The 25,201-nt window shown below is 42.5% G+C and overlaps 1 protein-coding gene across 6 annotated transcripts in view; it reads left to right on the top strand.

Moving 5' to 3' along the window:
- The window catches only part of LOC118122168 (glutamate receptor 3), a 72,019-nt gene that overhangs the window by 30,394 nt on the left and 16,424 nt on the right, over nt 1-25,201 (top strand). For all 6 annotated transcript variants that reach the window (XR_004698433.1, XM_035178713.2, XM_047343497.1 and 3 more), the window contains exons 4-12: nt 2,223-2,410; nt 12,899-12,952; nt 13,189-13,350; nt 13,722-13,889; nt 14,435-14,539; nt 17,049-17,156; nt 19,016-19,222; nt 21,184-21,557; nt 23,882-24,080. Coding sequence is in view for 5 of the 6 variants with exons in the window: in XM_035178713.2 (XP_035034604.1) it covers nt 2,223-2,410; nt 12,899-12,952; nt 13,189-13,350; nt 13,722-13,889; nt 14,435-14,539; nt 17,049-17,156; nt 19,016-19,222; nt 21,184-21,557; nt 23,882-24,080 (1,565 nt within the window). In the remaining variant the exon portion in view is untranslated. The remainder of the gene's footprint in view (nt 1-2,222; nt 2,411-12,898; nt 12,953-13,188; nt 13,351-13,721; nt 13,890-14,434; nt 14,540-17,048; nt 17,157-19,015; nt 19,223-21,183; nt 21,558-23,881; nt 24,081-25,201) is intronic.

Raw genomic sequence — 25,201 nt, 5'->3', positions numbered from 1 at the left:
TTCATATTTGTTACGCGTCATCAGTCTTGCTACATGCTGTATTTTGAGCTGCACAGATATAAGTTGTATTCGGTGAGAAAAGACAAAAGCTTTCACCTTCTTTTCAACTGACCTGGTTTCACAGCCAGTTGAACCTCTGCTGTTTCAGCACAGAGGCGGACTGATGCTTCACAAGAGATTGATCACTTTAAAAAGGCGACATGGCCGCATGTGACACATTTTCGAAGGTCGTCCATTCGTATACGCTGTGTGGGTAATGATCTTGTCCCAATTCCCCACAAGAATAAACAGAATGTATTTGTGTACAGGAAATCTCTTTAGAACAACTGATGCTGCATAGGGCGGTTTAAAACTAATTTGTGTGATTGATTGATCACATTTGACCATTGTTTCACTGTCACAGTTTATTATAAGACAATTTGAATCACAGACTCAGAAGCTAACATTTGCTAATGTTATGATAATGTTTTTGAAATTGATAACGTGAGCAGTAAAACAGTGCCTCAACCATAGAGTCTGAAAGCTCCCGTGTGGCCTAATTCTTTGGGAAAGTAACTAATCAGAATTTCATGGCATTTTCCACAACCCAGGATTACATCTAATCATCATCTCCCTTATGGTTGTCCGCATCTGTGTAGGTGCTCTGCCCAGTGTTTGTAAGTCCAGGTGTGTGAATGTGTTTGTCCTCACCTAACAGATGCTTTGTTGAATCGGCTCCATGAAACCTTCAAATAGCTCAGGAGGAGATTCTGGCTTCCTGGAACCATCCCAGTGGAAGGACAGTCACAGAGACAAAGTGGAGTCTTTGCTTTACACAATCATTTCAGGAGAAAGAAAAACCTAATGAAGTAGTAGTAGGTTTGAGCATAACAAGTTATTACCTCCGCCAAGCAAGAATACACAAAAACTACTATAAACAGATTTCTATGAACATTGGAAGCGTGTGGTATGGGTCAGGAACGAACCCATTAAACTACACGTTCACAGCTTTCCCAGGGAATTATTCGTGGATCTTTGAAAAAAAGTCAGGCACATTTCAGGACAAATATCTATGAGTGTTGTAATTTGGTGCAGCTTGATTTAATTGAAGGAGAGGGTTTTTTTGTGTGGAGAGATTCGCTCTACTGACTTCTATTTTCAGCCTTGCACTTGTTTTTCAAAAGAAAATGTAAGAAAAAACCCCACAAATGACTTATCGCTCTTTAGATTTTTGAAACAAAACTAACGAGGGCTTTCTGGTTTCTCTACTTTCCAGCTCCGGTCACTTATGTTGTTATTTTGGAAACTGGCCTCATGGCAAGTCATGGCTGCTGACCGTGAATTCTTAACATCTTAGTCGACTATCAGTGGAACTGTCCAAATTCCTGTGGGTGAATGGTGTCTTTTAAGCGTCCCTGCTGAGCCAGGTTACTGTTAGCTCAGCTCCTTCCTTTCATGTGCCTCATCTACCGATTCATCCCCACGGCACCGTGAGCTCTGCAAAGTAGACACACCACTGAGCTGCACAGATCGTGCTCCCTCGCCTGCTTCTATAGCAGTTCGTACACACTGTATTTGCTGGAGTATGTGCTGCACGTCTTATTGTGGCGTCCTCTGTCATCTTTTGCCTTAAATTTAGATATTTCAATATCCATGAGTGAGGCAGGTGAGGAATAAAAAAAACTGAGGTGACTTCCTTTGACAGCAGAGTACACCAATTATTGATGACTGATGCCACTGCTTTAACCTATTTTTAAAACTTTGTGGGTGTGTTGATGGTTGTTCTGTCTGGTACTCACCGCTGAGTGTGCTTTGTCTTGGTCTGTCCAACTTGTCTCATAGCCTTCTTGAACTTTTGTCGGCTCCTCTTATAATGAGGCCGTGATTTTGCATCTGGCAGTACAAAATATAATAATGTGACATGTATATTCTTCTAGTAATTGTTCATTTTACAAATTCTGAAAACACTGCTGCAGACATTTCCTGCTCACATTTATTTTGGATAACTAGACAGATTATAATTTCCCGCGTCATGGGTTTGTTAAGACTTCTAATAAAAAGCTGGACAAAATCTTCTTTGACGTTAAACACATAGTTAACCACTGGTGAGAGCCAGAACCCCCTCACAGCTTTTCTTTTACGGCCGTCTGGAGTCTCAGCACAACACTTATCTTCTACCGTGCTCTGAAATCCCAAAGAGACAGTTGTGTGATGGTGCTCTTCTTCTCCCTTCACTCCTCCAGGTTTTGCAATCCTCCAGGCCATCATGGAGTCGGCTGTAGCCAATAACTGGCAGGTGACAGCCCGCTCGGTGGGGAACATTGTGGACCCCACTGAGTACAGACGCATCATCGAGGAGATGGACCGGCGGCAGGAGAAACGCTTCCTCATCGACTGTGAGGTGGACAGGATCAACTCCATACTGGAGCAGGTACACACACTGTGTTTGAGGAAAAATTACTTCTATTCAGCCTCATGCCTCAGCACGCTTGGTTGCTCTAAAGCATTTGAGACTGTCTGCTCACTTTTTAACTTGAACACAATCTCCATTTACACATTTAGTGAAATAGGGCTTCATGTTTTTTCTGTTATAACTCTCAGCACTCAGAGTGCATCACAATTGCCTCAGATCTCAGCATTCTCATTTAGAGACACTGTTAAAACAGGCGAGACGGGTACATTCAATTAAGGCGTGTTATTTGTTGTTTTCTTGTGCCTACTTTCTTTGAGGTCACCTGGGCTTAATTCATGGAGAGAAATTAAACAGCCTCCTCGTCCTTGTTTCCTAGGTGATCGTCGGCTAGCAGTTTTCCCACCTGAGTCTTTCAGTGTTTGCAAATACAGACCGTTTACTGTGGCTGTGCCACAGAAAGAAAATAATGACCGAAAATGTATTAAACGAGGCTTAACTGGGACTTTGCTCACTTGTTTTGGAAAATTCGTATTGTTTATTTGCAGGATTAGAAGTTGCAAATATTGAAGTGTTTGTCAAGGTTCGAGCAGTAGAGACCTGTGATCTATTACGCCTGCCTCAAGCAAATGGAGGGACTATATGGATAGATTTTTAACCTAAATCAAAATGTTTCTGTTAAAAAAAAACATCAATGAACATCTATAGATTGCTTCCACGGACAATAAATTCAAAAGTATGCCTTGAATCCAATACATTTTTCCCCAGCATAGTCAACTCATTAAAAAAAGGTGTATTAATAATAGCCTAGTTAAATTATGGACTGTAAATGAGGATGGACGCCGCATCTCCACTTCCTCCCACAATCCAGAAACCAAGCCAAAATATCCCTGATACAAGCGCTGCCATTTTAAGACGATTATGTAAATTTGAGTCAGAGCCTGCGCAGTGGAGATCCGTGGAGGGAGTTGCGATATTGGTATTGAGTCGGTCTCATCTATCAATCATCACGTTTCGTCCCATCAAATAACTAATTAAATCCAAATTTACCAGAACATTTGAACTTGAACAACAAGTGTGACATGCCTATAACATGTATTTTGACTTTTTAGTTTTGTTCATGTCTCTTCCACTAACATGCAGGAGGAGGGGTTTATGACCTGGCAACTGGCACCTTTGACTTGTCTCACCAGAAAAACTGCAGCATTCATCTCTTAAACCAATCTGTGTTCACGTTTTCCTGACATGCAACGATGTGCAGCCACACAAATAATTACTGTCGTCTTTCAGGAGGAACATTGGAGTTAGCGTGATATTGTTATTGTCACAACTGGTGCTGGCAAGGTTGCGGGAACACGAGGGATAGCACACAAATGCAGATGCCAAAAGCAGCTTTAATGATAGGGAGGCAAACAGGGGTTAAACACATATCCAGTGAGGAGCAGGAATTCAGCTGTCAGGCATAATGTCACAAACCCAGGTAAAGCATGCAGAAAGCAGACAGGGGAATATAACACAACGTTGTGCTAACGGCATGACAAAGACAAGACAATGAAAACACTGAGCACTAATTAACTGATAGTAAAAGGTGACAAAAGAAAAAGAAAGTTGGGAAGTGAAACAACTACAGACACATCCAAGTCTAAGCTGGATGTGACACAGACGGGCAGATTGTGACTGTTTTACCGCTGCAGTGTTTGGAAAGTGCTTGAGAGGAGATCAGGGTGGATAGATGAACATAGAAAGTGTGTGAGTTTGATGCTGCAGCAGCATTTGGTTACTTTTAATCATGCAGCTGATCTTTCCCTAACCTGAGCTGAGGAGGTTTGATTGACTGAATTCAGAAACACTAAGTGGGTCAGTTTTTTTCTAAAAGACTCACCGAATATAGATATCTGCACCGTAGAAAATATGAAGAAGGTTAGTTAGAGCATTGCTTTACAAAACCCAGTAATGCCACATCTCGTCTGTTTTCCATGTGCGTGCATGTGTCTGCGAGCTCATTTGAAGCATTAATCCAGGGCACGTCTTAACCTTCTGGTCTTTGCTGAGAAAGTTGCGTGTAAAGGAATCTGCCCTCTACATAACGATCCTCATTATCGCCGGCCTTACGAGTTTCATCCTGACCTTCACCGCGGATCCGTCTCCATTTGCTCCGACGTGGGGGAATATTTCTAGTGACAGCGCCGGACATTTTTTTATTAATTTAGATAACTTTGCTTGTCTCTGCCCTTCACACTGATACGGAGGGGTTTCATGTGATGTTCTCAAATTGCCTCCATATTAGATTCCAGATATCCAATCAGATAATGCTGGTCACCCTGTGTCACGCAAAGGCTGATCCGATCGTGTTCTCTGCACCGCGGCGGATTCACGTGAACGGCCTCGTCGGCGGCATGTGTCAGAGGAGCGTCTCTGCAGATGCTGGAGAATGGCAGGACGTGCATGCGATCTCTGGAGAGCGACTCCTTGTGCGAGCTGTGACATCAACACTTTGCTTTAATGTAATATCAGCTCCCAGTGTAAGTAGGACACACTGTCCCATAACAGCAACAACAATGAGCCTACTATAAATAGCCTACCCTCCTAGCCTGAGGGAAGATCTCTCACAAAGTCAGGAGTGAGCAAACACAACGAGATCAGTCAGGCAATGAGGAAGCAGCGGCTCCGGACAGGATTTAATTTGTAATCAGTGTTTAGATTTGGACCTCATGAATAGATTGTAACCATTAAATAAGTGTCAATTTCATTTGATACTTGAAATCAAGGTAGTATGTCATTATTAATGAATTGACATGCAGACATTTATCATTTCATGTTTGCTAATTACTTTTTCTATCAGGGTAGATTCGGTTGTAACAGGCTTTTTCTGTTGATGGATGTGCTGTGGGATTCTTTTCCCAGTCCCCTGCTGGCTCTCTTACCACCTTTTAAAAATATCAGTCTGCTCATCCCCTCAGTAAAGTAAAGACGGAGCGATAAACACCTCTAAGGCTTCTCATCAATAATAGAAGCGCGGCGGATTTATAAATCGCTGCCAGAGAGGACCCGTCACCTCCAGCCTCCTCCTGCTCAGTGGACGGATAGAGAAAGAGGTAGAGAGAAGAGGAGAAGAAAAGAAAAAAAAACGACTGAAAGGGCAGAAAGCTTGAGGGACTTTCGCCATGTGGTGTGAGTCTCTCTGTCTCCTGCTGTGGAGGGAAAGAGGAGAGGGGCCAAATACCCAGAGGTGCGCTGGAATTCCACACCCAGAGAGCGGGACAGTAAAACAAGATGCTGTATTGGGATTATTCAGATTACATCTGTGTGGATGTTATTTAATGCTGTGTATGGATTTTTATTTCGGGTATTGGTTTCTATTGGTGTGACCTTAAAAATATTTTCTGTGTCGAAAATGCACTAATTTGCACTAAAGGCAAGTTGCAGCTGAGGCTGAAGCACGGGGCAAACTGAAACTTTCACAGGTTTCTCACACTTTAGAGGAAATGTCAGCGGATCACCGCAGTCGTTAAGATTCACGCTTTAAGGACCTTGAACGTTTGTACTAAATTTCACGGCGATCCAGCCAATAGTTTAGAGCCTCAGAGCCAGGCTGATAAATGCAAAGAGGAGTATATATAACTCAATAACTTAAATAACCCTCTCAAGTGCAGGTTTACGACAGTGTGATCACAGCGTAGAGCAGCAATACCGTTTTCCTATCAACGCCGTTTTAAAGTTTTATAACATCCTGCGAGGGGTGTTCTGCTCGCTCACCGCAAAACCTGTGGCCGTAATTGTCTCTGTCAGAGAGCGGCTCACAAACTCAGCCAATGAGCTGCAACTTTATGAAAGTACATTTGTCCTCACGACTCGTCCAGTTCAGCTGCATGTTTTGAGCTGTAATGATGCTCGAAATTGGTCTTTTTCGTCACCGTGAGCCACAAATCCTTCATCCATTTCTCTTGGAAAGGGCGACATTCAGCATCTAATTTTCTTTCCTTGACAGTCGCCATGAAGTTTGTCAGTGATGCCCTAAGTTGTGTGACCGTGGCCTGATGAGGAAAGTTTTCCCTACGACTTTTTGTTATTTTCTTTTCTAGGATTTCATGAATCTCGCGGTGCGGAACAAACTGTCACAGGGGCCGGCCTGGAGCACCGGATGTTCCCCACCCCTGGTAAACAGGGAGGGAAAGGTTGTCAATGATGGAGAGGTGTTTTGACAACATCCTACTCTCTGCGACTCCATGTGGAAGTTCCAGCTCCACCCCCAGGACTGATTCCGCCTCCTGAATCAGTTTGTTGGGTCTGTTGGTGTCGGCCACCCTGAGGCTGCTGTCCCAGCAGACAGCGGCATAGAAAATACTGCTGGCCACCAGAGTCATAAAACATTTGCAGCGTGGTGCCACAGACGTTCACGGACCAGAGCCTCTGCAGGAAAAAAACAGTGGACTCTGGCCCTTGATTTAGAGAGATGCAGAGTTCCTGGTCCCGTCCAGTTTGTATTTCATGCACAGACACATCAAGAGTGGAGGGGCGGACTTAATGCACATTTGAGCAGGCTGCAGGAATTTCAAATGTAAGAATGACTGAAAATAAGCAGGCGCAGGGGACATGTGGACAAACCCCAACTGCAATGAAGTGAGCTCTGTGGCACCGTACCTACTCTTAGATAGATAGATTCCCTTTATTGTCATTGCATTGCAAGACCTTATTTTCAGCAGTCCAGATAGTGCATCCACACATAACACAGCAAAGAAAAAAGAGAATTCACTAAGATCAAGAAAATCCGAATGAATATTTAAGTATTCCTTTAAAAATTCCTATAGATGTTCCTAAAAAAAGTACACAGTCCTCCCAGACACTGCACAAGAGATCGCATACAGATAAATTATTGCACTGTAGAAGATATTGCACTGTTTAAAAGGGTGCACATATAAACTGTAAACATCGCACTATAACAAATCAATCTAAAGACCAAGGAACTTAACTGTTAGAACAGGGATTATACAAAGTGCAGAAATATTTGATTGTTGAAAATATTTATTTGTCCTTTGCATATTTCTTGCTTGCTTGCTTTTCCACGTCTTCCTCAATAGATCATGACAGGGTGAAGACTGAGCATGTAACCTTTACTTTCATACGACAAAAAGAAACGTGCATATGTGATAGTGCCGCTTGAACTATATTGCCCCACGAATAAACCTGCACAACAACAAGAGAAGTGTCTCTGCCTTGGCCTTCATTTCCACTTTTTCTTAACTTCAGCTACAGAAAGAGAAAACATGTCTCCTTGAAAAACATTGACTGTAATAAAGGACGTTTTTGTGCAGCCTCCTTTGGAGCCCGGGTGTCTGAAGGAGACCCAAGAGGAGTCTGAGTTAAAAGCTAGCTCGGTGAAAAACAACATCAAACACACAGGCAGGAGAGTTGGCAGCTGAAACAAGGAAAGTAGGAACATTACAAATTCATACACAGTTTTTATTTTTGCTGAAATTGGCATTCAATAAGAAGAGTGTGTGTGTGTGTGTGTGTGTGTGTCGCTGAGGGCCACTGCTAAAGGAACCAATCAGCTGCCTATACCATCAGACTGCACACAGTCTCAATAAGACGAACACAAAATAAAAGAGCATTTAAGTGGTTTTATTGTTCTGATTTAATTCTTATAAATGATAAGGATGTTTTTCATCTATTATTGTTTTTACACAAGTTTCATCATGTGGCACAGCTACCCTCCCTTAAAGGTTCAGCTTTGTAGTGAGGACCGGGGACTGATATTCAGCCACATCCTTCCCCTCCTCACATTTTGCTCAGTTTTGAGTAACACAACAACAATTAGTCGACGCGGAAAAGGGACAGTTATCGACCTCTCGGTGTCCGTTCCACTTCTGAAGGAGGCAGATGACAAATCACTGTAACACAGAGACGCCTCTCCTCAGTGGAGAGAGAGTCGAATCCTCTTGAAGTCACTTGGGCAGGCGTCCAGCTCTGCACAGGACTGTGTGGCTCCAGTCTGATAATTAGACTCTATTCCTGTGGGAATATTTAGGCTGACCGTCCTGCAGCTCGGCCCCGGTTGCACAGCGCAGACCTGCTCATCCAGACAGGCGGGTGACAGGGGTCCTGAGGACAGACAAATAAAGATAATTGGGACCTGAGACAACTGCTCTCCCTCTCTCTTACAGTTTGTCTCCTCCAGCACACAGAGATTGTCCCCGTTAGTTCTGATTATATCCTCGATATAGAGGTGAATACTAATGTACAGATGAGGCAGGAGTGTGTGTGCTGAATGCAGAAACAACCTAAAGCCGGTGAGCTTAGCTTAGCGTAAAAAGACAAATATCTTTATTTGTACAAGATTTAAAATCTAGAAACAACAAGTGCTTTCTGGAGCTTTGTTTCTGGTACCAGTGGTTGATCAGCTATGTAAGGATGAACATCACTTTGTTTGCTTATGTGTATGAATGTTATGCAAAGTGGGGACCCACTTTTTAAAACATTGCTCATTAGCACAACTAGTGGTCAAAAACTCCACAGGTTGCCTTTAAATTAAAAAAAAAGACCAGTACACCATATATGATTCAGATTCAACCAGAGACGTCATAAGCGAGGAGACAAACCACTTGAAGACTCCTGAATAGAAAAGTCGGTGACACCAAACATGATGATTGTATGATACGTATCCTGCTCTTTCCCTGAATCAGCCAATCGACTGCTTTAAAACAACATTGTTCTGCTCATAAAGAACGAATTACAGCTCCCCAAACACACAGGCAAACCATCCCAATAGCCCCCTGGTGGCTCATAAAACCATGCCTCCTCCATGTTAGCAAATGGGACATGGGCCAAAATCAAAAGTCAAAGTATATGTCAAGTGGAATTTTCTCAAAGATAATTTTTTGGTTATTTTAGGTAATTCTTACTACACTGATGTCCCTAAGGACTTTGTTTCGACCTTCTCAAATCCGCAAGACTTTGGACTGTTGCCACATGAAAACATTAACTGTAGAAGGCAGTTAACAGGGCACAGCACAGATCATTTCCATTCAATGGGCATTAAAGATTTAGTGGCTCGTCAGTATAATGCTGCAGGTTCCCTCTCACAGGTCTACTCTTTCCCGAGCAGTTTGAAGAGAAATGGATTTTGACGGAGAGAAAGAGATGAGTCTTGAGACACTTTCAGGTGTTGTTCTCTAAGTGACGGCTGTGCTTGACCTCCTCCGGGTTCCTGGTGGTTTCACATAGTCACAAAAAGCGATTATCTCAGGGGACAATGAAACTGGAGCATCAGGCTCCTAAAAATATTTGCTGTGCACTTTTCTTTTAGAACAGCGCTGCCATTGGAGGGACTAACCCCACAGTAAATCAAATGAAGTGATGATTTAACGTCCTCAGTTTCTGAGGACTTAAAAATGCATAACAATCGTCAGTATGGTAAATAATTAAAACCCACCATGTATTTGTGTATAAACCACTATATCAGAATGATTATGTTGACATTTTTCAGATGCTTACAGTGAAAACACATCGATTAATTTGGTCGACCCAATGTGATGCAAATATTGGTAATATTGATAACAAAGTCAGCTGTAAATACAATGACAGCTGTGGACATTGTCACTCACATTACTGGGGGTGTTGCACTCAGTCTGATCTAGTTGTTTTACTTGATGTGTACTTTGTTTTACTTGATGTGTACTTTGTCAGTTGCCCATATAAATGGGCACATGACAAATTCTTAGGATGAGCAAAACCAACAACACAAACTCAGAGAAGCAACTGAAGGTGTTGATCCTCTGACAGCAAACAAGCAACTGAACAAGGAAACCAAACCTCCTTTTAAACCCTCCCAGTCTCAGCTGATTGCCACCAGCTGAGGGAGGTCACAGGTACATCCCATTGCTCCTGATGAGCTGGAGAACCTGTGACCTGGAGTCTGATCTCCATGTGATCTGCATGTGATCTCCATGTGATCTGCATGTGATCTGCATGTGATCTCCATGTGATCTGCATGGCCATAACACCTCCCCCTTAAAAGACAACAAATACTGTATAACGGACCCAAATTTCTTGTAAATTTGTCATCTTTTTCTTTTAAAGACAAAATCGCATTGTCACAAAAATGAATTAATGCAGCACAAAGTGAATAAACACAAAATAAACTTGTTTAACTAATGACCACTCGTGATAGACAATCTGCTCCTAAATTGTCCGTCCCTTTGACATGCTTGGTTTCATGTGGTAGTTCCTGCAGGGCTAAACTCCGGCAGAGCCGATCGCTGCAGGAACAACAAACAACAAAGGAGTGTGTTCAGTGTAAACGACCAGAGGATCGGAGGTGGAGACATAGATTTCAAAATGCTCTAAGGCTAGAACCAGTCTCCTTCTCGATAGTAGAGCATAGACTCTTTTGAGCTCACCACAGCACATCCAACAGCTCGAGGGTTTAACTGTTCCTTCTCCTCTGTCACCTGTTGCCGAATATGGTCTTATCGTGTTAATGTGACTCAATCTTTGTTTCTTTTTACGATCAGGAGTAGAAACAATATAATCCAAGTTCCCAACCTTCTTCTCAACAACAGTCAATCCCAAACTTTCAATTTGCGACTTCACAAGCACTGCGCACTTTGTAGGGGAATGCAGAGACATGCTTTAGCAAGTCTGAGAGTCAGAAGTTTCTCTTTCAACAAAGTCATTGGGCCATGAACTTTGTGTCCAAAGACAGTGATGATCATTTTCTGGTTCACCCGACAGATTTCTCAACTTAATTATAATTAACGTGTCCGACTTTCTTTCTTTCTTTTCTTACGCAAGTCAAAATATTTTCAGTTCGTTTTGAAAAAAAATCAAATGAGTAAGAGTAAACAGTAAATTAAATCAGCTGTGTATGAATATGAGGCAATTTGACCCTGTGGGTGCAGAATTGCAGCAGCTTTTCATTACATTTACAGCTTTTAGGAATAAAACATTTTCAAAATATTTGAATCATGACTGCAGAAGCTTGTGGCTATTAAAAGGAAGTTACAATTTTGTAAAACAGGAAACTTATGAACTAGTTTGCATTGAATTTAACTTCTACTGTTACTTTCCAGTAGAGTAAAATATATTATATTATTTTTGTTTGTGTGCCTCTCAGCTACAGTAAGTAATACATGTTTATTATTTTGTCTCAGCTAAATGAGTTTTCAGTCTAAGAGAGCAGCTGTAGTGTCAGATTCTGATGCTCGTTGAGTGAGTGTGAAGTCTGGAGCTTTCTGCCCGAGTGAGCCGCTGACAAACAGGAGGTGTAGTCAGTCACTCCAGGAGCTGCAGCTTCATTAAGTGCTCGCTGTGTTGTTTCTGATTTGGTCACTGCGGCTCCCTCTCACATGGGTGAATAGCAAATGAAAAGCTTTCCAAGACAACGTGGAAGACAATAAGCAGAAGAGCTTCCAGGAATTTTTGTTTTGTTTTTGCTTATGAGGAACAAAGTCGGCGGAGCGGAGGGGGCAAAACGCTGAGCACTATAAAATCATTTTTCCATTTCCGAGGAAGGCAATTGTCTTTATTGTTGAAACTGCTCAGCGTGGAGAAGCGAGTCAGAGGGCCAATGTCGGAGTATCAAGGGTGTTCTCTCTCCGGGGACAATCACAAGACACTGAGGCAGCAGTAAGCAAAGAGCACAGGTGTGGATAGAAGCACTGGTGTTTCTTATTTATTCAAGTTCTTTATGAAACGTCTTCGATATGATATCACTTTCACGTTGGAGATTTAACATTTAGAGGATTTCAGAGCCTAAGCATGATTCGCAAAACTGTGGGCGAGTGTAGAAAGTGAAAAGACAGGGGGAAAAACAAACAACCATCCTCCCCCACAGTATCTTTTTGAAGCTCTGTACTCTGCAGTAGAGAAACAGAGATGGAGAGAAGACAGAAGTGCATGTGAAATGGTGAGAGAGAGAGGGAGAGGGAGAGGGAGAGGTTTGGCTGATGGAGAAGTTGAAAAGAAATCAGCGAGTGCAGCACGCTGTGCATCTGCAGGCAGGCAGACAGGTGCTGCGCAACGTTTTGGCTTTAATTAAGTCTCTTGTGCGACTGAGACAAACGGAGCAGGAAGAGGCAGAGTGTGTGTGGAGCACAGGCAGCTGCAGAGAGAGAGAGAGAGAGAGAGAGAGAGAGAGAGAGAGAGAGAGAGAGAGAGAGAGAGAGAGAGAGAGAGAGAGAGAGAGAGAGAGAGTCATAGCCTTGACCTTATTTTACATGTTGAAGGTAATAGAAAGGAACAGGCACTGTCATCACAGTTTCTGCCCTCTCGTTAGTGTGCCTCACACAAAAAAAACACACAAAACTACAAATGTGGCCACACGCTCCCTCTTGCCCTGCAAATGTAGCTTTTAAATATCTCTCTTCCTTCACTCTCCTTTCTTTCCACCAGCCACCGTGTGTGTGTGTGTGTGTTATGAAAGGTCTTTGTCATGTCTGAATCTCAGCCTCTCTAAATGTTCTGAGATGTACATGTGAGTCACCGTGCGTCTCCTCCTGCAACTTGTAGGTGGTGATCTCGGGAAAGAACAGCAGAGGATACCACTACATCCTCGCCAACTTGGTGAGAGCAAGCAACATTAAAACATACTGCAGAGAAATGCAACACTCTCACTCATATATCCAGACTTCTCTCCCTCACTATGCATTCATGGTAGATTTACAATGGAGTGCATTTATTCAAACACATCTCAGAAATAACCACACAATGCACGAGCTCAAGCAGTTTTTCCATAGCTTTTCTTTGCCACTAATGATTCCTTCGCTCCACTATCCGCCACATTTGCTCTTTGCTCCCAGGGGTTTTCAAACGTGAGCCTGGACCGGGTCTTTTCTGGTGGAGCCAACATCACAGGCTTCCAGATCATCAACCCAGACAGCGTCATCGTCCAACAGTTCCTCCAGCGCTGGGAGCGCCTGGATGAAAGAGAATTTCCAGAAGCCAAAAACACTCCGCTGAAGGTCAGTGAGGCGTAGCGCCGACGCTGCACTTACATTTTAATTTCACATCTTCAAAGATCCCCTTTCTCTCTCCCTTTCTTCTGCTGGGTTTTAGAAGTGGTAATCCTGCTGAAACCAGAGAAAATATGTCAATCCGTATCATTTCACGGAGCTGTTGCTAAAATAACTTTTCATTGCTTGTCCTTGAATAGAGAGGCGGCCTTCATACTCCCACAATTTTTATGTCAATCATTATGCTAGATTTTGATTTCCTCACTTTTCACATCAGAAGCTGTGGTGTACATTGCTGTGGGAATAATGACCTCGCTGTGGTTGCAGTACAATGTTCTGTTGGTTCTGTTCACTTGGGTCTCTTGTGGCCTTTGTCTCAGTATACATCAGCGCTGACCCACGACGCCATCCTTGTGATTGCGGAGGCCTTCCGGTACCTTCGGCGGCAGCGAGTGGACGTGTCTCGCAGGGGGAGTGCGGGCGACTGCCTCGCCAACCCCGCGGTGCCCTGGAGCCAAGGCATCGACATCGAGAGAGCCCTCAAAATGGTGAGGCCTGAGGGCATGTGCTGTCTCTGCAAACGCCTGTGATTTGTATTTTATTTACTCTGTGGTTAAATCTTCGTCCTACTCTACCTAACTGCTACTTTCATTGTCTATTTTCTTTCTTCTTTCAATCTTGAAAGATTGTTGGACGAATAATTTGTATATTTTGTCATCTAGTATGGGAGCCAGTCATTGTTTATTAAAATTATAATTTTTTGAATATGCCCATTCCTTCTCTAATGATCAGTGAACTGTGAAAAAAAAGTATTCGCAATCTGAAGAAGTACCACACTACCCACAATCCTCAGGTGTAATGGCGACATCTCTGATTGGTGGACCTCGCTGTTACCATAACAATTTTTTACCACAAAGTTGGCTATAATCAGATTGTTCAGTGTTACACTGCCTTTACCACAGAGCAACCCTGATGTCCCTTTTATTTCACAGGTCATTTACTGGAGAGAAGTGTTAGTGAGGTCCAGCTTTTGGGTTTGCAATGCTTTATGGGATGCGTAGTTCCTCTATGTTGTTTTCTTGGTGCCCGGCAGGTCCAAGTACAAGGTATGACGGGAAACATCCAGTTTGACACATTTGGTCGGCGAACTAATTACACCATCGATGTGTACGAGATGAAGTCAGGAGGCCCGAGGAAGGTAAGTGAGCACACGACCTTGTAACCATCTGTCGTGATTGCATTCATGCGTAACTACTCTCTGCTGTGAATAGCATAATATATAATCAGTACTGAGTTTTAATAAACGCAGACAAGTTTCATTTAGCTTCGTGATCTGGATTTCTCTTGGCATGTCAGCTGTAGACGAGTTAAGGGTGAGTCTGATTTGGACAGAAGCTGCCAGTAGCTCAGGTTTGCGAAGCCAGCCCGAGACATGTGAGCACACATTCCCTGTAAGATTTAAATCCAGAAAACATTCTCTCTCAGATGAGCCCTGCAGATAGAAGCTGAACCAATCTACAAACCTTTGGTGGCAGTTTAGATGGTGGCATGTGCCTCTTCAGGGCCCGTGTTTTGTCTCAAAACGTATTCCGCAATTGATCAGTAGTAGTAGTAATAGTCCACAGTTTTGAAGCGCTGTTCTAGATGAATTTCCAAATTGAAAGTTCAATGCTTTTTTCGGTGCATTTGTCCGATGAATTGTCTCATATATTTTGTAATGCTGATTACAGAGCTGTCAGTCACTTAAAATGACACCAATAGCTCTAGCAGAGTTAAACTCATGGGCTGGCTTTGCAGGATCATAAGTAGATGGCAGTTATTTCTTTTTTGATGCACAGTATGTTTTTGATATTTAAATGTGACTTCAGTTTTCAGCGTCCTCCTCGTGGAAATCCTCTGACAAAGGCTTTAGTTCATCATCACAGTAAAACTTTCCATTTACACCCACTGGAATGATACTGTGAGGTGGGTTAGCCGCTCCAGTGATGCACACTGTGAATTACATATACTTTGTCCTTTTGTATCTGTGGCTCTACAGACAATAACATTTTATTTTACATCAGACAGAAGCTGTGGGACGTATTAGCCCTCTGCTGCAGTGTGTCCATTTGTCTTCAAGCATGGACACATGTCTGGTTCTTGCGGCTCGGCTTATTAAACAAGCCAGAAAACATCGACTGCATGGGGGGGGGGGAATGTGCACTTGCTCTGAACAGTCATTAAAGCCAGTTAGCTTGACAGCTGCAGCACTTGTCAATGTCTGTTAGTTTAGATGCTGAATGATTAGGTCCTTCAACTTCAACACTAATACGGTTAGGCCCAGTTACCAGAGCAAGTCTGTTTACAAGCGCATACACGGACTCATTCTGAATCCTCTCCCTTTCACTGATAAAAAACAGAAGCATTTATTTTGAAAAGCACATATACAATGTTTTTGTTTTCTTATTTTATTCAAACTCTAATACATGTGTCTATGCAGATAATGGGGATCCCATTGTGTGCAATGCGCTGCTGTAATTGAGCTTTGTATGAATGCACAGACCAAAGGTAAAAACAACATGAACACATATAGTCTATATATTCAGCCCATGAAGGATCCGGTCTTCTTGGGTCAGGTAGGCCGTGAAGGCCTAACCAAAATGATACGGTCTAGTCTACAGAGTCTTCCTGTGATCAGCAGCACCAGCTCGTCCCTCCCTTATTGCTGTTGCTTAGCAACAGAGCTGAAGTTGGACATGACAAGGAAGTTTTAATGCCCCTTGGTATTTTTAACATGTGTACCATTAGCTGTTCAGTTGAGTTGAGGCCTGATAGCATTGGACGTCTCGCCGCTTGCCAGTGCCATTACCTCTTTGAAAAACGCTTTGCTACCGAAGTGCAATGAATGCTGGGATAGGTCAGGCCAGGAAGGATTGTTTCTCGTGGATGTGTCTGCCGCATTTGAAGGAGCCTGCGAAATGGGACAGCCTAGTCGCGCCGCTGTGATGTAATCAGTCTTCAGATGCAGCCCCTGATTTTACACACAGCTATGCACACGCCCACAATGCTGGCGCCTGCTCTCCTCACACCGCTGACCTCTGACAGCGTCCACACAACAGGAAGTGTCCCCCTACTGTACCACTTAGCTCAGCTCACAGGTCCACATGCATCACTGCAACCCCTCAAATCCAAACTGAGACAATCTGCAGCGACGACAGTGAGTGAGTACTGTGTGTTGTAGTGGCGGATTTCCTCTTGGCTGAATACACCAGCGTGTAACACAAATAAACACAATGCAGCGACTGGAATCATCTCAGAAGACACAGGCCAGAGATGGTTTTTATGTAAGATTATACTGTGTGTGTGTGTTACGTGTAGTATTAATAGTTGCACAGACCACATAAGGCACATCTATACTTTTTAGGTTTCGTCTTGCTGTTTTGAATTTTTACCAGCCTTCGAGTATCCACTGGTGCAGCTCTCCTGTTATGTAAGAGAACATTCGCTGAGCCAGGAATAGATTACTCCTACTCTGCTCAAGTGTAGCTCAGGTGAAGTAAGAAACACCACTACTATGTTTGTTTGTGTTTTATTTAAAAATTCTCTCCTGCTGCACAGATAGAGCCGACCCACTCACGTGTTGGGTTAGGGTGCGCTCTACTGGGGAAAAAAACATAAACGTCTTTCTGCTTCTTTTTATAACTTGTGAACCTTTGTGTCGTTTTCAGATCGGCTACTGGAATGAGTACGAAAAATTTGTATATATAATGGATCAGCAGGTCACCAACGAGTCCTCTTCTGTGGAAAACCGAACAATTGTGGTCACTACTATTATGGTACACTCTCAAGCAGGTTTTAAATGTCTCACCTTAAGATTTCTGCCACTCAAGGTCAAGGTGTCCTTTGTTGCAATCTGTCCTGGGAGGGTAGAACTATTTTATTTTCAGTTGCTTTCCATCCACTCACTACATGTTGAAACAGTCGACTCACAAAGAGTGTTTCAACTGTATCCGTGTGGGTGCCAAAGCATTTTGGTTTTTTTATATTCCAGTGGGCTGTTGTAGTAGTGACATCACAATAACGGCTTTGGTAATGATAACTGTAGACGTAGACACCATTGTATTCACATTCAGTACATACGTAAGTAAAAGTGTTTCCCTCTCATTAAGTAAAATGTCAGTGACGCCGGGGACGGATGAGTCAAATCAGTGTCTAGCTGCACAGAGACATGAAACGATCTGCGCACAGGGGGGGTGACGTAAACAACCCTTTGTTCAAATTTAACTTACTTCACCTAAAAGTTTGTACCATGAGATTTCTCCCAGTTTGTCAGGTCCAGGTTTAGGCAAAGTGCTAGTTAGGCTAGTTACAGACAGCTAGTGAGTAGTTAGTAATCATCGGCCATTTTAAATGTACCATAAGGTGCTCCTTATCTTACATTTAAAACCCTGGCCTCTCGTTCCTTCTGACTTTGCCTATTATGTTTTCATCTTAGACAAATTCAGAATGTAATAGTCACACATCCTCATTTCAATGTTTAGAAACTCATTATCCTCATGAGCAGAGCAGAAATACAGCAGTGTACAGAGCGAGGGAGGAAAAACAGAGAAGTCGAGTCTTTGCATTATTCTCTCACTGCCAGGCATGCTTTTGTTTTTGGATAAATACAACTTGTTATTTTAGACGCATCATCTCATTAACTTCATCTTTTATGTCCTGTAACGTTAAAGAACATGTTAATTTAATGAAAGGCCACCCTATTATTATTATAGAGTGTGACTCTTTCATTTTATCTTTCACCACATCGTACATGACTTCACAGCAGAACAGAAGTTCTAGTTTAAAGTAAGACTGTTGGATATAGTTGAAGTCTCCACTGAGGACGACCTCTATGGCAGGTCAGCTTACCTCCTAAAAACATGTACATGCCGCACGACAAACCAAATCACCTTTGCTGACGATTCCAAAGATGACATCAGTTCATCTAAAGGAGGTGGCAAACATGTTTTAAACGTTGAAGGAAATACACAACATTATTTAGGGAAATCTAAAGCACAGAGATGATGTAAACAAGGAAACAAGCAGATTATTTAGTGTCACAAAAGAAGAAATAAAAAGCAAACTAAATCAATGTGATATTATATCTGGTTCGTTATGAACCTAAACAGTTTGTTACATGAATGAATGAATCTCCATGGTCTTTAATCCCTCTGCTGTCACTGACCTTTACTTTATGAACTGGAAAAGTGCGCCATTTGACTTGTCCTTCCCTTCGTGTGAAGCTGATGCAAAGCACATGCAACCTTTCCCTACCACCGTCCCCCACCCCAGTCTGTCGCCCATTTCCACAGATTTAGATTTTGGACCAGGGCAGCATGAGGGAGCCCTGATGTCCTGCTTTGCCTCCTTTTTTTATATGTGTTAGACGCTTCAGCTCCTCCCGCTGGCCCAGTCAGCTTCTTTACTCCAGCAGCTTTTTTAGTCCCACAGCGGTGCCCCTGTAACTGATGCTGTGTAGATTATGTTGAATCTCTGCTCTGTTCGTCTTTGTGCGCCCCCCCCCCAATGTGTTTGTTTGTCGTCCCCCGCATGTTTGCATGCTACAGCACCAATCAAGGCCCATGACCCATGAGGCCTGGCCGCTGTGGATGTGTGCATTCTTTACTGTGAACTCAAACTTATGTCTAATTAACAGGAAGCTCCGTATGTGATGTACAAGAAAAACTATATGCAGATGGATGGGAATGACAGATATGAAGGCTACTGTGTCGATTTAGCTTCTGAAATTGCAAAACATGTGGGGATAAGATATAAGCTGTCAGTAGTTCCCGATGGGAAGTACGGCGCCAGAGACCCAGAGACCAAGACGTGGAACGGCATGGTGGGAGAACTGGTTTATGGGGTGAGTATCAGTCTGACGGTGTTGCTTGCTAGAAAGCTTGATGAAAGCTCTAACATCAACCTTCAGATATACTTATATTTTGTAAAGCATTTTGTACTTTTGATTTCATATAACTGCCATAGTCCATTTTCAGAACCAAACCATGCACATACTGTATGATTCGAGCCTTATGAGTTATCAGCTGATATCTACCTTTCACAGACATATCAGTATGTATGTTTGCCCGTATGAAAACTTTATTTTGCGGAATAAACAATGTGGAAAATATGTGCATTTTTGGATATTTAAATTTTACATAAGCCAAAATTATGTTATTTTCTTATATATTTAGTCATGTCTTTTATTAAAAAAAATTGTACTGAAGTTTATGGGTGAACTGTGAATTATCAATCCTCAATTACATATCAAGTCTATTTATGTAATTCCAGACATATCTGTGTAACCTATTGTGGAATGAAGTTGCATTTCACAGCATTTCACAACTGTGTCCACATGCAAACACTTAAAAGTGTAATTTAAAATGATCAAACAAAATACAAATTTCCCTCATTCAAGTGATATTAATGTTCTAGTCCTGTTCAAAAATGGCATAATTAATACTACGGTTTAAAAGTATCGGTAGCTTATTTCGACTTTTTTTGTCATAAGAGTACGAAAATGACATCTTAGTAATCATTGACATTTTTCATATATATCAGCCTGTGTGTATTAGGAATGTATTACTCTCGAATATTGTATCGGCGCTAGCCTTCATAAATTCCTATCAGTCAGGCTCTGTGTATGATGTTCAAAGTGGATGTTACCATGTTCAATATACTGTTTTTTTTTCTCCTTTTCGACAAAGACAACCTGATTCGTCAAATGTGAAAGCTGTTGTCTTTAGTAACCCGATCATTCAGATATAATTGTGACAATCAGTCATGTAAAAACTTAAAAACACCTCATTTAAACCAGTGAAACGGAAATTGTTGATATTTGGTTCGAGTGAACCTGATGAGGTTGGAGAGCTCTTCTTCTTCTTCAGCTGTAAAATCCCCTCGCCTGGTTTTATCATCCGTCCTGCGGCTCACGCACACTCGAACTGGCTTTAACAAGATGATTTGCATCTTTTATGAGACCTCAGCTGCTGAATGACTAATGCTTAAGAATCAGCAGACTGCAGTCCAAAACAAATCTGCATGCAAACAGAGCGATTGCTCAGGTGCAGATTTCTCAGTCTTAACACCTGAGGTCTGTGCGTGTGGTCCTGACTACACCAGCATTAATAGCTTAGATGGATGGAGATGAGCTTCTGTAGTGAGTGAAATTGCCACGACAAGCCCTCAGTTGTGTTCCTGCACCTAGGATCAATTTGTATCGATTAGCCTTTCAGATGTAAATGAACTCATAGAAGAATAAATAATGGGCATTCGATCGAGACTCCTCCTAATCTAATATATGAATCATCAAGGTTAAATATTTCTGTTGTGGCCCGGTTACAATAGCTCTCCCCCTCACTGCGAGCGTTTGTCACTGCAGTGAGATACTTATTAATGAGCCCGTCAGGCGTCGCAGAGGATCTGATGGAGGCTGATTCACATTTCATGGACTCCCTACACAATCTCCTCCACCTCTGTCTCCCAACCCTCCCGCCTGATTCATGGAGGAGATTTGGATGGAGACAAAGACATTAGCCAACGCAAATGCTGAGTGACTCATTTTCTAAATGGCACCTTCTCGCGCTCATTGGCGTTATCACCGGCCCGTTTCTCGGTTTATTCTGAACTGCTAAATTTCCAATCTCTTTATTCCATGACTTCACTTTATAGCTGAGTGCTCGGCCATGACTTATGGAAAGGCCTGGTTATAGGTTGGGCTTCAGATTCATCAGTATTTCCTTTATGAAAGCAATATTTAACCCTGAGGTTGTTACTTTATGATTTCTTCTCTAACCTCCACTGTGCATGTTCCCATCTCCACAGAGAGCTGACATAGCCGTGGCTCCTCTAACTATAACACTGGTGCGGGAGGAAGTGATAGACTTCTCTAAGCCCTTCATGAGCCTGGGCATCTCCATTATGATTAAGAAGCCTCAAAAGTCCAAGCCCGGGGTGTTTTCCTTCCTGGACCCGCTGGCCTATGAGATTTGGATGTGTATAGTCTTTGCCTATATTGGCGTGAGTGTGGTGCTCTTCCTGGTGAGCCGTTTCAGCCCATATGAGTGGCATCTGGACGAGAACGATGAGGCCAAAGACCCTCAGAGCCCCCCAGACCCTCCGAACGACTTTGGGATTTTTAATAGCCTGTGGTTCTCCCTGGGCGCCTTCATGCAGCAAGGATGCGATATCTCGCCAAGGTTGGTTGTTGCCTTCATTCCTCACCAGCTCTCAGTTGTCCTCGTCATCTCTCTGCATTTTATGGTCCCAAACATTCATTTCCATCCTGCCATGGTGCATATAGGTTATTTTGAGCTATGCTAATACTCCACCTACCCTCAAGCTTCACTTCACTGCACTTTTCTCCCATAAAAAACATCTCGCTACTGTACATCCATTTGTTATTTTTTTTTATTTTCTTCTTGAAGCTGCATGCCGGCAGTGATGCTTTGCATCCACAAAATAACTTATATCCACCATGCTGAGGGCTGTAAAATGCACAGGGTCATTACACTTCATTCAAAGTAGCTGCCTGAACTCCTCGTGACTCTTGGAGGGCTACCGTGTTTTTGCTGCATGTCCCATTTTACGCTCATCAACCTGGTGCATATAATGTATTTTGTGCAGAAAAACCATCATCAGGTCCATAACTGCCACCAACTGTCCCGTCATTTATTGGTTCATCTCTCCATCTCTTTACTCATCGCTGTGTGGTGTCCGTGATCTCTTCTTCCCACCTCTCATAGCCTGTTTTCAGGGAATTTCAAAGAATGTAGAGATGCTGGTGTTTTCACAGAAATTGATCAAGTGATTAATAATGCGCTGCTGGGAAATATGACGGGGGATTTCTTTAGGGTTTTATTTTGTTTTTTTCAGGGGAAAACAACAAATATCAACTCAATTGTGAAAATCCCACCTTTATCCACTTGAGCCTCAAGTGAGAAGATGAATGATGGTTTCTAATTCCCACAATTAGAGAGAGATTAGACAGAGGTGCACCTGACAGTTATAGACTTGATGCCAAAGGCTCAGTATGAGCTCACGTTCCCAGGTCTGTGGTTGAATAACATGAGTGAGATCTATAAAGAAGCACAGAGAAAGCAGCCTCTGGAAAAGCTGAATGAGAATTTGTGTAAATCAGTGAACATAATCAATTAGGCAGCAAATAGGGGATCTTACTCTGGCACTAAAGAAACTGCTGAGTGTTTACCCTTTTAGCACATCTACAGCTAAAAAGGGGGAAGCTGTTTCCAGGTTGATTTAATCACCAGAGGTGAGATTTTCACACCTTAACGACACCTCCTGAAACCTCCAGTGCTTTTTTGTGGCCAATAACTTTGCCTTGGGCTAAATCATGGTTTAACCAAATAGATGATTATCCCCCTTATTATCAGATCTGGAATCTGCCAAGAAAAACACTCATAGTGAAGATTGTGAGCACAACTGAATGACAAAAACAAAATGTTTAGAAATTGAAAGTGTCAAATGAATAGCATAAATAATGCATAAGCTCTGACACTAACCATCCAGCCTGCCTGCATGCACCCTGCCGGTGCTCTGAAGCTGATACACAGACCATAATCAGAAGTTAGCGAGTGAGTTACGGAAAAGTCAGCTTCCAGCAGTTGTCACACGGTGCATGGGTACATGTTTTGGGGGTGTGGCTTTGACGATAGGGCCAATGGGGTGTGGCCAACTCTTGCTAGCTTTCCAACCCTAAGTTTAACTTTCAGTGGAGTATGGGATTGTTGACTTTGGGGATGGCGCCACAGAGAGTAGGCAAATTTAAAGATCTGAACCCAGGGCCGATCTGTGAAGATCACATGTGAAGTCGGATTCTTTTCACTGATGGGAAAACTGTGAAGAGTTGAGTGATTCTCGTCGCGCTCCGACTTCAGTATTGTTGGATTCCCTGCAGACTAAATTTGTGGTGGAGAGTGTTACGTTAAACAGCAGAATAAATTGATCAAACACTTGAAAAAATGCCTCCACTCCAACATCAAACATTGGCTGAAGCAGAGACCACAAGTAAATAAACTGGCACAAGAAAATGCTTATACAGTTACTTGGCAACGATGAGGTGAAGATCAGGGCCTGGATTTATCTCACTAAAGACGAGAAATATCCACTGTGTAGCAGGACTCTACTGTCCCTGGAATTAACCCAAATTATCTTGGACAGATTCTGGCACGAGTGTGCAGGCTGCTGGATTTAGGCTGCTGTCGGGATGAGCATTTTTGGCTATTTGGGCTGGTTGCTCACATAAATTAGTTCCAAAACTACACAGTGGACCCAGTTATAATGAGCTAATGAGGCTTATTATTAAGTTTAAAGATTTAATCGGCTGTAGACGCGGAGTTTATTCTTGATTTATGAAAATATGTGGAGCAGCAGGGATATTATTGTGCTCCTCTGCAGACGTGTCAAACACTGGAGCCACAGTGGACAATGATCCTCTTCCCCCTCCTCATGTAGATTGGAGCACACTGCTCTCACGTCTCTCTGCTTTATCTCCTCCTCTCAGGTCTCTGTCCGGGCGCATCGTCGGAGGAGTGTGGTGGTTCTTCACCCTCATCATCATCTCCTCCTACACGGCCAACCTGGCTGCCTTCCTCACCGTGGAGAGGATGGTCTCTCCGATCGAGAGCGCAGAGGACTTGGCCAAGCAGACGGAGATCGCCTACGGGACGTTAGACTCAGGCTCCACTAAAGAGTTCTTTAGGGTGAGTGTCTCACATGGCTGACGTCCATGCTGTTGCTGCACTGCAGAGCCAGAGCTGCTCGAACGGTAGTTAATGTTGGCCACAAGCAAAGAGACGAATACGTCTCAGGAGCTCCTCTGTGGGTTCTGTACCTGCCAGGTAATACATTGTATAAATAATCAATAACAATGTCTAGAATTGTAGTTTTTTCCCTGATACAGCACTTTCAAAGTACTTATACTAAAACTTCAACTGATGAATTCATCATAACACAGCAGTGCACAGTGTATTATAAAAGACGAATTACTGAGTAAGTAAAAAGCTAAAAGAAAATCACATGCATTTATTTTGTCAAGTGTTTAGAAAGGCTTTGCTTTGAAATCAAAAATGAAGATAAAGTAAAGATAAGTGTCAGAAGTGTCAGAAGAGAACAAATAATTACCTACTTTGAGGAATGACTGCGATCAGCCTGGTTGCAAATCCTCTTTGTCCACAACGTTAATTTAAAATTAAAAAGTTTTTCTTTTCCATCTGTGCACTTTTCGGCAACAGAAATAACTCAGCTATGCAATTACACCTCTGCTTCCGACTGTAGACCAAACTGAACAGCCTCACTGCACCTCCACTATTATGGAGATTCATTTCTATCCTCACAACTGAGAAGTGCTAGCATTGCAAGATGAGCAGATTCTTAAGGTCACACAAAGGGCTGGAAGATGTAGCCAAAATTATATTAAGATGAAATTCATCGCTCAATATCGATAATTTTCAGGTTAAATGCCACAATATTATTTCAGTTAAATAAGTTTAAAGACTAATTTTTGCTCCTGAGTGAAGGCTGTGGTTTTATACTCTTCTTTATGAGCAGACAATGACAAACCGCAAAACATTTCACAAATCTGAGGCACATCAATTATGTGTATTTTGTACAATTTATTAGCATTATGTTGTTATATAGTTATTGATGAATATTATATTGTGATGGTGATTGATATTGTTGTATTGCCCATCCCTAGTCACACAGGGCATGATCATTTTAATCATTCAAATAGATAAAGCTTCAGCCTTAAAGCACAGATAACTCAACATCAATTAATCTGCGATTTATAAAGAACAAAGTGAAAGGAAACAATCGGATTGTC

The sequence above is a fragment of the Hippoglossus stenolepis genome, chromosome 15 (assembly GCF_022539355.2).
Source record: "Hippoglossus stenolepis isolate QCI-W04-F060 chromosome 15, HSTE1.2, whole genome shotgun sequence".
Classification (NCBI taxonomy): Eukaryota; Metazoa; Chordata; class Actinopteri; order Pleuronectiformes; family Pleuronectidae; genus Hippoglossus; species Hippoglossus stenolepis.
Note: the sequence above shows the minus strand (reverse complement) of the source record. Positions and strands in the feature narration are given on the sequence as shown.